Below are 15,223 nucleotides of genomic sequence, written 5' to 3' on the forward strand. Positions count from 1 at the left end.
TAAATTGAGTCTGTGTCTTATAAGTTCTGTTTGTGAACAGAATTCCCACTCACCTGAAGAAGGGGCTCAGAGCCTCGAAAGCTTGTGTGGCTTTTGCTACCAAATAAACCTGTTGGACTTTAACCTGGTGTTGTTAAACTTCTTACTGTGTTTACCCCAGTCCAACGCCGGCATCTCCACATCATCTCAGTTTTGAAGGCAAATTAGGTTATGAATATTTGAATGGTGATCAGACCTGCTATTCATATTCCACGTGGTTGACACTGTTTAGTTTCACGAGGAAGTCTAATAAAAGTACCTTTAAAATCATGAAGGTTTACAATAATCAGGTGAACTATGCATCATTTCACTTCCCCTCTGGCTATCTGCCTGTGTTGGACTCTGTGTGGATCATATGCCCAACTCAGAGCTCCTTTATTAAGATGAGGCTAAACAGAAAATCCGGGCAACAGTCTTGGTAAGGATAGAAGAAGAGATTTTCTGCTTCATATCTTTTTTTTTTAAAAAGTCCTTTTTTTCGACTGGAAGGGGAGAAAGATTGAAATTGAAAAATGTCTTTTCAAAATTCTGGAAAAGGCTGTTTTCTGCTGATTAACAAAACAAAGAGGAAGGATTATTGCTAAAAAGGAGAAAGAAAGTTACTAAAAACTGGAATGCTATTTCATAAATGGCTATTATGTCAGAGACTATAACAACATTTAAATTGGAAATAGATTGGTTTTAAAAAAGATTATGAAACAATTATGAAAGAGCAGGGGAATTGAACTGGAGTAACCATTCCACTATTGGTGGCCGTGCCATCAGTTGCCTAGGCCTAAAGCTCTGGACTCTCCTCCCTAAACCTCTCCACTTCTCTACTGTGCTTTCCACCTTTAAGAAATTCCTTAAAACCTACTTCTTTGACCAAGCTTTTGGTCATCAGGCCTAATAGAAATAGAGTGCTGTTAACTGCCTATTCAAAAGATGAGGTGCTGTATCTAAAGCTCACGATGGGCTACACTGAAACATTTCAGTCGGCAGAGGACGATGGAGCAGCGCGGGGACCATCGTGTTCCTGGAAGGGAGGAGAGCAGAAGTGCAGAAAATGGTGTCAGAGATGGTCAAGGGTCCTGTCAACCACGGTGAGCAGGGAGTCCTCAGTTGGGGAAAAAGGAGGACACATTGAAGCCTTAGATACGTATCATTACATCATGAGATGCGGAGGAGATGGAAATTGGGAGAAAGGAATTGAATCTTTAGAGGAAGCAAGGTGTGAGGAACCTCTTGTATCAGTGAGCTGACAATGAATATTTGTTGATTGTCTATCCCCAGAAATGGAAACTGAGAGTCCAAATAAGGCAAGTTAAGAGTCGGGGGTGGGCCATGTGAAGGTGATAGAAGGATGGAAATTGCAAGCAAAGTTGAAGAAGTTTTGCAATTTGGGACAGAAGTAGGAAAAGACACCCATATCAATGTATCAGAGGAGTTCTGGGAGGGGGCCCGAGTAAGACTGGAACAAAGAATGTTCCACACATCCTAAAAAAGGTAGGTTTATCTGAGACAAATGGAGACCCAGAGCAACATCTTTTATTTGGAGGAACTGCAATGAGTTACAAGAGAAATTGTTCAATGTGAGAACAAAATTGGCCAGACGGAGGAAGGGGGTGGGGTGTGGAAATTAGTTGGACCTTCATTCAAAGAGGAAGCAGTGAGTGTCTACAGATTGGCAGGAACTGACTGCTGTGTCCAGATCATTTGAACAGTGAATAGTAGCAAGAGTGTCACAGAAAAGCTGGGTGTTTCCAAATAACAACAAGTGAGAATTATTCTGGACTGCTCGTCTGCATCTTCTCTCCGATTGGCATTGGTAGAAACCCAGGGACCAGTCATCTGTTGGCCTTTCCCCCAGTTAGGAGAAAGCACGGGTAAGAGAAAGTTAGAACACACGGCTGTAAAGTTTTAAGCATATCTGAAGTTGCACATCCATTTTTGAGATTCACTTTTTTTTTACATGTCTCAATATTTCTCTTTGGTTACCAAAGTGAAAAATCTCCCAGATTGGGGCAAAAAGTAAATTACAAGAATTCACATTTATATAGCTCATTTAATGTAGTAAAACATCCAAAAGGATATCACAGAAGCATTATCAGACAAAATATGACACAAAGCCACATATTAGGACAAGTGACCAAAAGGTTGTTCAAAGAGGTAGATTTTATAGAGCATCTTGAGGGATGGAGAGGGACAGAGGCAGAGAGGAATAGGGAGGTAATTCCAGAACACAGACCCAAGACAGCTGAAGGCAGGGCTGTCAAGGATGGGGCAAAAGAAATACACATTGCACAAGAGGCCAGAACTGAAGGACTGCAAAGTTCTGTGCAAAGACATGCAATAAGATGCCTAAATTGATGCCTTTCAAGAGGATAAAGTAATTACCATCTTAAAAGAGGCAACAATGGTTGTAAAATAGTCTAGAAAATAAAGTATAACATTTGTACTGTATTTTATTTATGATGCAATGACCCTCAATTATTTGAAAATGCATGAAGAATAATCAAAAAGGACTTACCCTTCACCTTAATCGTAAAGCGGCATGAAGCCTTGTTCCCAGCCCTGTCAAAAACAGTATACTGAATCTTATGTTGACCCTCTGGAAATTCTGAGCGAGGAGGGGGGCCTTTCAATATAACGCTAAAAGAAAAAAAATGTGTTAATCCAGAGCTTTGTTGCATTTTCCCACAACACAGAAGCCCGACAATGCAGAAGGAGGCCACCTGGCCCATCGAGTCTGCACAAACCACAATCCCACCCAGACCCCATCCCCACAACCCTACCCATCCACTCTGCTAGTCCTCCTGACACTAAGGGGCAATGTAGCATGGCCAATCAACCTAACCCGCACATCTTTGGACTGTGGGAGGAAACCCACGCAGACAGAGGGAGAATGTGCAAACTCCAGTGTGTGGAGTTTGCATATTCATGATCACAACATGATCAAATCCAACTTAATTCAAATGCAAAAATGCAGCAACATAAGTTTGTTCAGGTAATATGTTCATCACCTCAAAGTGAGCAAGATACTCAAAAAGCTTCATTGCTGTTATCAATCTGGAGCCTGCTAGACTGCATTATATAAACTACAGTACTGGAATAAAACTCCAGATTGCTGTTTTGGGGGATTCCTTTTGCATGTGGCCAGTGCAGCTCCTCTCAGAATCTGTACCAACTTGTGTAAACCATTATTTTGAAATAAAAGATGTTACTCAAAGTTTTTAATGTATTTTAAATTATATCCTTTCATTTACATCTGTAACTTTCCACCTCCACATTGTGGATAATGTATGTATTTGCACTGTAGGTTGCAATAATCAATGTAGAGTTTATGGAATTGAATGCATGGAAATAGGGGGTGCTAATCAGAAGACTTTATATAAACCATTGTTCTGAAAATAATTAAAGCAAAATCATCACCACAGACTATACAGTATTAGGCAGTACTCTGGAACTGATTGAATTTTCACACTTTTTGTTTCTTCCTCCCCACTCTATCCGTACTCCCCAACCTGCCACCCGACACTATGCCCTGGTTGAAAAGACAGAGAATTCCCCTCTGTCCCTGACCAATGCAATCATAAAATTGTTCGATAGAGGATGCCGTGGTGATTCATCTTCTGATTTTTTTCTCTCTCTCTCTCTCTGCTGGGATGTCAACCAACGTCTCACTAAGGAATGTTCTTGCAACATCAAAACAACTTTATTTTATTAACCTACTGCTGCGCCCTGTTACAACTAAGGACACCATTTCAGAACTTTCCACAACTGAAATGGAAATGAAGCTGCAAAATAACCAAACTAAAACAGAATTTAGCAGGGCAAAAAGTTAAAGCAGCAGTGTGAAATTTTGATACTTAATTACTTGTCAACTTGCAGTAATTATTTATCTTCCTCCGCGATATTTTAGAAAGAGACATGAACTTTCCCGTTCAATACAAATTAAAACGTGTTTCAACAAATGAAAATGAATCCTTGGGCAAAATGAATCCTTGATAGTTACCAAGTGAATAATGAATTCCCACAGTTTCCAGCTACCTGCCAATAGCGCACGATAAATTATTCATTAACCTTCAATGATGATAGGGGAATTATGAATCTATCCTTATGCATGGGTAGATTTAACAGCTCCAGGTAACTAGTTTCCAAGCAAAAGGTTTAATTAGAGACACTATACAGTGTTAAATGATTGCTGGCTATAAAGTTCTTTCATGTTTATATTAAATTCTACTCTTATTTAAAGAAACAGCACAGCCCAAGACATTAGAATGTTTGCTACTCAGCAAAGTAATGTGATTTAATACATTTATTATTTAGCTTTAAAACCTCTCTTCCTGACAGTTAATCCTGGTCTAACATTTTAACCTTTGGAAGTGCACTCCCTTCGGCTCATGCAGGGATTCTAAAGTTTAACATATATTGCCATTAGTGCTATATTGATATTGAAGACCAGAAGTAAAGCAAATATTTTTTCAAGTCATTGATAATACCATATTACATGTTGCAACTGTTTGCATCAAAGCACCATTAGGTCACTAGGATGAACACTAAGATTTAATGAGAGACACTAGTGTGTTTCCAGGTAAAGACAAGATGTGTGTGCGTGTGTGTATTTTTTGGCACACTATCATAGAGAGAACACTAAAGCCATAGAGACTAAAAAAGTAGATTCAGCAAAATGAAATTGGGAGTAATTCCACTGGAGTGAGGAGGAGCGATTTAAAATGATGAAAGATTTTGATAAAGTGAAAGATGTTATTTTGGAGAAATGAAGGAAGTCATCTCAAAATTGCAACTTATTGAGGAGACAAGTCAGAAGAAGGTTCTTTGCAAAGTGAGTTGTTGGAGAATGAGGAAATCGTTGAGGCAGAAAATTAGACAAATATTTGAAGTGGGAAATGATACTGGACTATGGGTAAAAGAAGATTTATGGGATTAGTTTAGAATTACTCTAACACAGCTGGCACAGCTATAATGGGTCGAATGGTCTAATTTTGTGCTGCAAAACATCTGTTTCTTTTTATTCATTCGTGGGACATGGGCATCGCTGGCTGACCAGCATTTATTGCCCATCCCTTGTTGTCCTTGTTCAGAGGGCAGTTGAGAGTCAACCACATTGCCATGGCTCTGGAGTCACATGTAGACCAGCTGAGGTGAGGACGGCAGATTTCTTTCCCTAAAGGACATTAGTTAACCAAATGGGTTTTTCCAACAATTGTTTCATGGTCATCAATAAATTCTTAATTCCAGATATTTTTTATCTGCTGTGGTGGGATTCGAACTTGGGTCTCCAGAACATTAGCTGAGTTTCTGGATTAATAGGCTGGTGATAATACCACTAGGCCATCCCCTGTTACTGTGGGTGAGATCATCAGTGCAGCTGGTGGAAAGGCTTCTAATTTTTTTTACTCTTTATTCAAGAAGCAGAGTTTCCATTTAAAACTTATGTTAACTGGAGGCCTTTAATTTGCCTGCTGAGTGCTCTATTTAGCCCTTGTCTATCACCCCAGGCTTTAAAGTATTGAGCAAAATGAGCAATTGTGATATTAGTTGGAGACACAACCTCCAGTGAGGGGCAGGAGAGGAAGACGGGCAGATTGAGAGATCCAGGATGTACTGGTGGTACATTAAGGGTAGTCATGATGTGGAGATGCATCAAACCAGCAGACAAAGGAGGGGCCATCGTCATACTGAACAGAACGGATTACTGCAAAGAAGTGTACCGACAACTCAACAACGAGGAACACTACAGACAGTTACCTGCAGATCCGACCAAAAAACACACCCGTCAACTCAACACTCTGATCAAGACCTTTGATCCGGACCTTCAGAACACCCTCCGTGCTCTCATCCCACGTACTCCCCGCGTTGGAGATCTCTACTGCCTCCCGAAGATACACAAGGCAAACACACCCGGCCGTCCCATCGTATCGGGCAATGGGACCCTGTGCGAGAACCTCTCCGGCTATGTCGAGGGCATCCTGAAACCCATTGTACAAAGAACCCCCAGCTTTTGTCGCGACACGACGGACTTCCTACAGAAACTCGGCACACATGGAGCAGTTGAACCAGGAGCGCTCCTCGTCACAATGGATGTCTCAGCACTCTACACCAGCATCCCCCATGACGATGGCATTGCTGCAACGGCCTCAGTGCTCAGCGCCAACAACTGCCAGTTTCCAGATGCAATTTTACATCTCATCCGCTTCATCCTGGACCACAATATCTTCACCTTCAACAACCAGTTCTTCATCCAGACACACGGAACAGCCATGGGGACCAAATTTGCACCTCAATATGCCAACATCTTCATGCACAGGTTCGAACAAGACTTCTTCACCGCACGGGACCTTCAACCGGTGCTATACACTAGATACATCGATGACATTTTCTTCCTTTGGACTCATGGTGAACAATCACTGAAACAACTCTATGATGACATCAACAAGTTCCATCCCACCATCAGGCTCACCATAGACTACTCTCCGGAATCGGTTGCATTCTTGGACACGCGCATCTCCATTAAGGACGGTCACCTCAGCACCTCACTGTACCGCAAGCCCACGGATAACCTCACGATGCTCCACTTCTCCAGCTTCCACCCTAAACACGTTAAAGAAGCCATCCCCTACGGACAAGCCCTCCGTATACACAGGATCTGCTCGGATGAGGAGGATCGCAACAGACACCTCCAGACGCTGAAAGATGCCCTCATAAGAACAGGATATGGCGCTAGACTCATTGATCAACAGTTCCAACGCGCCACAGCGAAAAACCGCACCGACCTCCTCAGAAGACAAACACGGGACACAGTGGACAGAGTACCCTTCGTTGTCCAGTACTTCCCCGGAGCGGAGAAGCTACGGCATCTCCTCCGGAGCCTTCAACATGTCATTGATGAAGACGAACATCTCGCCAAGGCCATCCCCACACCCCCACTTCTTGCCTTCAAACAACCGCACAACCTCAAACAGACCATTGTCCGCAGCAAACTACCCAGCCTTCAGGAGAACAGTGACCAAGACACCACACAACCCTGCCACAGCAACCTCTGCAAGACGTGCCGGATCATCGACACAGATGCCATCATCTCACGTGAGAACACCATCCACCAGGTACACGGTACATACTCTTGCAACTCGGCCAACGTTGTCTACCTGATACGCTGCAAGAAAGGATGTCCCGAGGCATGGTACATTGGGGAAACTATGCAGACGCTGCGACAACGGATGAATGAACACCGCTCGACAATCACCAGGCAAGACTGTTCTCTTCCTGTTGGGGAGCACTTCAGCGGTCACGGGCATTCGGCCTCTGATATTCGGGTAAGCGCTCTCCAAGGCGGCCTTCGCGACACACGACAGCGCAGAGTCACGGAGCAGAAACTGATAGCCAGGTTCCGCACACACAAGGACGGCCTCAACCGGGATATTGGGTTTATGTCACACTATTTCACATAAATATTTCTGCTTTTTTCCTCCTGAGTCTTTATCATGCGATCCTAGAATCAGAATTTATGTCACACTATTTGTAACTCCCACAGTTGCGTGGACCTGCAGAGTTTCACTGGCTGTCTTGTCTGGAGACAATACACATCTTTTTAGCCTGTCTTGATGCTCTCTCCACTCCCATTGTTTTGTTTCTTAAAGACTGGATTAGTTGTAAGTATTCGCATTCCAACCATTATTCATGTAAATTGAGTCTGTGTCTTATAAGTTCTGTTTGTGAACAGAATTCCCACTCACCTGAAGAAGGGGCTCAGAGCCTCGAAAGCTTGTGTGGCTTTTGCTACCAAATAAACCTGTTGGACTTTAACCTGGTGTTGTTAAACTTCTTACTGTACATTAAGGGGCCAGAGCCAATCCCCTGGGGTAATGAAGCCATCATACATCCTCAGCGGAGGCAAAGATGGTCCTATGCAGCCTCTCAAACATACAGGAAGAGATTGGGCAGAGAATTACATCTCCTTCACACTGGACAAGCAGAATTAGCTGGATAGTGCCAGAGGGTTTGCAGCATTTGCAGGTTTCCCCAGGATATGGGAGGCACTGGTTGGATGCACATCAGCAGGAAAGTTCCTGCTGGACAGCCCTGCTCCTTCATCAACAAGAAGGGCTTCCACTTATTGAACACCCAGCTGCTCTGTGACCATTATTGATGAATCAGACAGGTGTAGGCCTAGGCAGCAGCCACAACTCCTTCATTGTTTGAAACTCTTCAGGTGTCAGACCTATTTAGTGGCTCTGAAGCCCTGGATGGATGTCTTATAAGTAACAAGAGTTACCCATTGAAGAGATGGTTAATAATACCCATGATGGTGCCGGAACAGAAATAGGGAAGAGATACTATGGCAGCCACAAAAGCACCAAGGCCATTGCTGGGCAAACCATCAGCCTCTTAAAAATGAGTTCCAGATGCCTTGACAGATTTGGAGGGGCACTGCAGTTTCTGCATCCCTGATAGTTGTGGTACGCTGGGGCCATTATCCAAAAAAAGGGGGTGCCCTGGAGAACGAGGGCTTGCCAGGTAGGAGCTAATCCTCAGAGGATGAGGTGATGCAATGTTCAGGTCGAAGGCCCCGGCTGCGATCACGTGGATGGTCATGGCACTAGGAATGCATCAATAAGGTTTCAATAGTGTCAAAAGTCCCAGCCTCAGGAATGCATTTACACTCATGTAGTAAATGGGTGTCCAGACCCATTTCCATGTGTGATTCATGTCACCGTCATTCCAGACATTAGCACACGAGGCATCCTGCCCTGCATCCATATTATTGAGCTTTTGTCCATCTCCTGATACAAGTCCTACAGCCACAGCATAGTGTGACAACACCACCATGAAGTCTGACCATGAAGTCTGGGTTTATTTACAAACCTACAATCATTAGTTACATTCACAGGAATAAGTTTCTGACCTATTTGTCCCTCTTTTGTTGACTACTGTGGAGTTTTTTTAGATGCATTTACGAGTGCTCCCCTCTCACTTGCGGGTGCACGGGAGCGAGGTGGCTGCTCTGCCACCTCCCTTGCCCTGGATGACTTCAGTGGGCGTCCACTGTGTGGCTGTGGCCTTGAGCAGCCCCCCACGTTAGAAGCCTCCTCGTAGATGATTTCCTGTCACTGCAGCGCTACACGAGGACGATGTCAATGGTGGGTAGACGGAGAAGATGCTGCACCCATCAGAAGCACCCTGACAGGTGCTCCCACAGGGCAGAAGATCCTGTTCATCCTCCAGCACTGGGACCGTTTGGTCCTCCCTGCGAGATCCCAAGAGCCGGGTCTGTGCCCGTGTTCCCAGTCCCCCATCATTGTGGCTCTGAGGTTGGAACACATGCCCACACTGATGTCTACAATACACTTGGTTTGAGCCTTCAGGTCCGTCGCCAATCTGTCCAGTCTTGGTCCTCCGTTGAGTGGGTGATTGCTGTGTATGTGGGTTGGATGGGCACTGCCACAATCCGGGCCAGAGCATGCAACCCTTCTGGCATACCAACCATATCTTCATGGACCTCGCACTGGACATCCAGCATCTGCCACCTTATGGGGCTGACTCCAGGGGTTCATCACCAGACTCAAAATCTGTCTGTGGAGCATCCAGGAGACTCCTCTGACTGCCCGAGGCCTGCTCCACCGCTCTCTCTGGCAGCTGCACGTACGACCGTGAAGTGCGCTCACCTGTGCTCCCTCCGTTTTGATGCATGAGACCGAGACGTCAGTATCTGCGCTGGTGCTAGGGACAGAGAGAAGATATGACGCTGCATCCTCCACAGGTTCTTCCTCTACCTTGGAGGGGAGTGGCAAACTGCCATCCAGAGGAGGGTATGTGGCAGAGGTTTCACCTGTGGCAGAAAGATACAAGTCAGAGGGCCAGAACTCACTACAGACCTTCCCACACAAAACTCTGTAACATTACTCGTGCAACATGAGAGATGAGACTATGCAGACCAGTACAAACATCTGTAGCTTCTGATTATGAAGCTTCCCTGGGTTTGAGTCTCAGAATGATTTTAATAAGTTTCATTGCATCATGTCAAACCTCCATCCACCCCCCACTTGCACTCTCCTCTTTTCTATCCATTTGTGCATTTGCCACCTCACCAGACCCAGGCCTTCCTCCAACCTTGCCTCTGCTTATCATCCTGGATGACTGTGTCAGCGCGTGTCAGCACCTCCTCTTCAAATGGCATCAAGGCCACTAGGCTCAGCACAGTCCCAGAGGTCCAGCCTCACTCTTTGGCACTGTGGGCAGTTACTCCTCAAAAGGTGTGTAAAATTGAAACCACCAGCTTATTTAACAACATGCCGCCAACACATTATTAGCTAAGTGTTTGGTAACCTAGATGCTTTGCACATCCCTCATCTATCTAGTGTGCCAACAGCCTCCAACCACCGCCCACCCCCCCCCACCCCCCACCCCCGGCCACCAATACCCTCCAACTGGACCAAAGCAACAGAGCACACTGACATTGGCACTGACAGCAATCTCTTTGTCGCATTGCGTTGCACTGGATTTCCAGCCAAACTCACTCTCCTCCTTCATTCGCGATGGCATAAGGTTAATGAAGACTGACTCAGCTTGGCCATCCTCGTGAAATCTTCTGGCACTGAGACCAGGTTCTCCTCACCAGCCCAACACTGCTGACTGCCTCAGCTACCTCCTCCAAGGCAGCACGTGTTTTGGTCAGATAGTTCGACACAAAGAGGGGCTCTGAGGGAATCATCGTTAAATCGAGTGGCTGGTTTGGCTCCTCTCCCCTGCCTCTCCCTTCACTCCAATGGCTCCAACATTTCTGGAATGAAACATGCAATAACTAGAAAATTCTGCCACACTAAGATGTGGAAAACTTGTTCTCGTTCAAAAATAAAGCCTCCTCTGCTCAGTGGCAAAGTTTGGATACATCAGGACTCAAGAAAATGCATACTCACCATAAAAGCCTGCAGATCTCTGAAGTTCCAATGAGTCTCACAACTCTGATGACTACCAGCATTGCCTGGGTCCCCTGACATGGGTCAGTGCAAGTTCCTGGCCGTGACCTCATTCCGGATCACCGCCAACAACCTTGGAAGCACCATCCAACAATAATTGGGCAGGATGAAAGCCTTAAACCCGCCCTGCAAATTCATTTGCTCCAATTAGTGCTTTATCGGGCATGTTTCAATGGTGGGCCCAGAAGTCAGAATGCCACTGACTCCCAGGTGCAGAGCCCGCCACCGCCCTCGTCTGAGTGTATTATTCATAGAAACATAGAAGATAGGAGTAGGAGACGGCCATTTGGCCCTTCAAGCCTGCTCCGCCATTCATTACGTTCATGGCTGATCATCCAACTCAATAGCCCAATCCTGCTTTTTCCCCATAACTTTTGATCCCATTCGCCCCAAGTGCTATATCCAGCCACCTCTTGAATACATTCAATGTTTTGGCATCAACTACTTCCTGTGGTAATGAATTCCACAGGCTCACCACTCTTTGGGTGAAGAAATGTCTCCTCACCTCTGTCCTAAATGGTCTACACAGTAAGGAGTCTAACAACACCAGGTTAAAGTCCAACAGGTTCCGCACACATGAGGACGGCCTCAACCTGTGACATAAACCCAAGATCCCGGTTGAGGCCGTCCTCATGTGTGCGGAACCTGGCTATCAGTCTCTGCTCAGTGACTCTGCGTTGTCATGTGTCGTGAAGGCCGCCTTGGAGAATGCTTACCCGAATATCAGAGGTTGAATACCTGTGACCGCTGAAGTGCTCCCCAACAGGAAGAGAACAGTCTTGCCTGGTGATTGTCGAGCGGTGTTCATTCATCCGTTGAGGCCGTCCTCATGTGTGTGGAACCTGTTGGACTTTAACCGGGTGTTGTTAGACTCCTTACTGTGTTTACCCCAGTCCAACGCCAGCATCTCCAGATCATGACTAAATGGTCGACTCAGTCCAACACTGGCATCTCCACATCATGACTACCCTGAATCCTCAGACTATGACCCCAAGATTTCAATCATGGATACACAAAATGAATTAAGACTTCTCATTTACATAGTAGTGGCATTATCAATACACAAAAGTTTCAACCATCCCAATAAAACGAGACTCCAGTCCCCAAACAGCAATCCTGCCCATAAATAAAAATTCAGAAACAAAACCAGAAAATGCTGGAAAATCTCAGCAGGCCTGACAGCGTCTGTGGAGAGAATAGAGCCAACGTTTCGAGTCTGGATGGCCCTTTGTCAGAGCTGAAGAGAAGAAAAATGGGACAAGATTTGTACTATGAGGGTAGTGGGGAAGGGGGAAGGATGTCACATGTTCATGTGTCATTTTTCCTGATGAAGAATTTCCAGCATTTTAGGTTTTTGTTTCTGTATCTAAGGGGGATATTGATACCAAACACTTCTTTAAAAAACTTACTGAACAGTAAAATGCAAGTTAAGTTCAATAATAAAAATGGATTAATTCATAGGGTTGCAAATGATGAGATGCAGCAAGAACAAAAGGAAAAGGATGATAATGGATGAAAATCCGTATGGATCAAGGAAGAGGCATAAATTGATAACAAGCGTGTTCAACTCTACAAGTTAAAATTTAATGCGTGGACTAAAATTGATTGAATCCCTGAGTCAATTACTTCCGGAATGCTTTACTCACTCCTGATATTAGAAAATCTGGTTTCAATTTTACCATATTGTAAACATTATGTTATACACATTATACATTATATTACATCAATGAACAGCAATATTTACCAGAAATAGTCAACATATCCCAACTGTTTCTGATATTATGTATGAATTTCTCTCAAGGGGAGGCGATGATCTAGCGGTATTATCACTGGACTATTAATCCAGAAACTCAGATAATGTTCTGGGGACCCGGGTTCGAATCCTGCCATGGCAGAATTTGAATTCAATTAAAAAGAAACTGGAATTAAAAACCTACTGATAACCATGAAACCATTGTCGAAAAAACCCATCTGGTTCACTAATGTCCTTGAGGGAAGGAAATCTGCCATTCTCACCTGGCCTGGCCTATATGTGACTCCACACCCACAGCAATGTGGTTGACTCTCAACTGCTCTCGGGCAGCTAGGGTTGGACAATAAATGCTGGCCAGCCAGTGACATCCATGTTCCACGAATGAACAAAAAAACTTAAAATTTCTCATTTCCATAATGCAAACTAAATGAAGAACTATTATTTACATAGACACCAACCGTACTTTACCATAGAATTTTAAAAGGTTAACCCAACAACGGCCCAAACTTTCTGGCCCCGCTGCGGTGAGCTCCCCCTCGGTAGATGTGGCGAACCATTCAAACAACCATTGACTTCAGCGGGGCCAGAAGATCCCACCTGCAGGAGGGGCTAGAAAATTCCAGCCAGTGGTTCTGAGTCAGTGGCTTGGATTTTCCAGCCCTGTCCACCCCTGGGATCTTCGCGTTCCGCTGAAAGTCAATGGACTTTTGACCGGCCCATCGCTTCCCGCATGGCGGATCCTGCGATGACGGGGTTGGAATATCCCGGCACTGCCTCTGCATGACATTTCCTCTCATGTCAAAAATACCAATTACTTTGTCAAAATGCCATCGGCTGTGTCTTTTCCTTCAGGAGTGTCCCAGTTCACCCGCACCGTCAGCTTCTCAGGTTCAGCCGTCTTCTCCTTGAAGCTGGGACACCTTATTTTTGGTGGGTCTAAATCTATGAAAAATGTAGAGATATATTTAATTGATCTGGTAGCATCAACTATTCTCAATCTGGAGATACTGAAAATGTGCACTTGTGGCTTCAATAATATCAAACTATTATAACTCAAAGATCTTTAAAATTTAAAGTTTCAATTTAAGTCATCTTTGAACCTGTTCATTTGCAAGATTATAGGCAATTAAACCAGATTTAGGCCAAACTTGCATTTTGGGAATTTGTATTTGTAATTTGTTTCAATGAACTGGCAATTTGGTCCAACTGGTTCATCCTGGGATTTATACAGTGGAACCCCGATTTTACGAGCTCCGATTTAGCGCGAAATCGGATATGACGCGATGAATCATTGGACCCTTTTTTTTGCTCTTTCCAGTTTAGTGATTTAGCGCGACACCGATAACATTCGCGATAACATTTTATGGACCCCAACCATCGCGTTACAACGGGGCTGCACTGTACTCAACACAAGCTTCCTCCCCCTCTAATTGCCTCTTCCCACCCAGTCCTTTGTCCCTTTGCCCTCAAAGAGTTCCTCAATCCTCCCCTTCCATGTGTTGTTGACATCAAGCATTTCAGCAACTGTGTCACGACTCTTCGTATAAATCAATTAATTTAATTTGCATTCTTCAGAAGTGTGATTTCTCTAAGATATTGTCTAAAAATGTGCAATGGATTTACTGAAATGATCATCCTGACCAACTATATAAATACAGGATTTTATGCTTTTCAAACATCCTGGCAACAATCAACCTTTCATTTTCTATCTCCCTTTCCCACAGATTTTCCTACTTTATTGAAATGTAGCGAAGCCATTCACATTCTCATTTCACATCAAAGTCGGAATTTTCCAGCCATTCACCGCCCACCTCCGCTGTAAGCGAAGACGGAGAATTTGATGCTCAGCCAAATCTCTGGTCGCTGCGGCAGGACAGGAGAACCCTGCCGGCGTGAATGGCCAGAAAATCCCACCCCAAATCTGCCAGTGCAGATCGCTATTCCAAAGATATGGAAGCCCTTATTAAATACATTAAAATATGCACTCAATGTAAATTGTCTATCACATTGGTAACCAAATAGTTTAAGAACCAACCTTTTGCTAAGTGTTGCCGTGTGGATATAACATTACCAGGTACCTAAAAAATGCAATACACTACCTGGCAGTAAAGAAGTTAGCTACAGATTCCATACATGGTACATTATTAATTGTTCTAAAAAGGACGCCTTCAAAATGGTTTATTCCTCAGATAGACATTGTAAACTTAACAGAATGATGTTTGAATATTTGAAATATGCAAGATACAGAGCTTGGGGAAGAATGAGGCAATGGGACTAGCTTTGGATGACTCCAGCAAAGTGCCTGCATAAGCACAACAGCCCAAAATGAGGCCATAGATCTATAGTAGGATGCAACTGTCAAGTGCTGGTTCACACTGGAGTTACCTCTTAACAACGTAATTGCTTCCATTTGTATTTCATACACAATTTGATGAGCTGTCATCATGCACTATAT

At 44.3% G+C, this 15,223-nt stretch overlaps 1 protein-coding gene across 4 annotated transcripts in view; it reads right to left on the reverse strand.

The window, feature by feature from the left end:
• The window catches only part of srpx (sushi-repeat containing protein X-linked), a 72,398-nt gene that overhangs the window by 19,055 nt on the left and 38,120 nt on the right, over nt 1-15,223 (reverse strand). For all 4 annotated transcript variants that reach the window (XM_078232560.1, XM_078232559.1, XM_078232558.1 and 1 more), the window contains 2 exons: nt 13,584-13,710; nt 2,549-2,670 (listed from right to left, as the gene is read on the reverse strand). In XM_078232560.1, the coding sequence (XP_078088686.1) occupies nt 2,549-2,670; nt 13,584-13,710 (249 nt within the window). The remainder of the gene's footprint in view (nt 1-2,548; nt 2,671-13,583; nt 13,711-15,223) is intronic.

Source organism: Mustelus asterias, chromosome 17 (genome assembly GCF_964213995.1).
Source record: "Mustelus asterias chromosome 17, sMusAst1.hap1.1, whole genome shotgun sequence".
NCBI classification, from domain to species: Eukaryota; Metazoa; Chordata; class Chondrichthyes; order Carcharhiniformes; family Triakidae; genus Mustelus; species Mustelus asterias.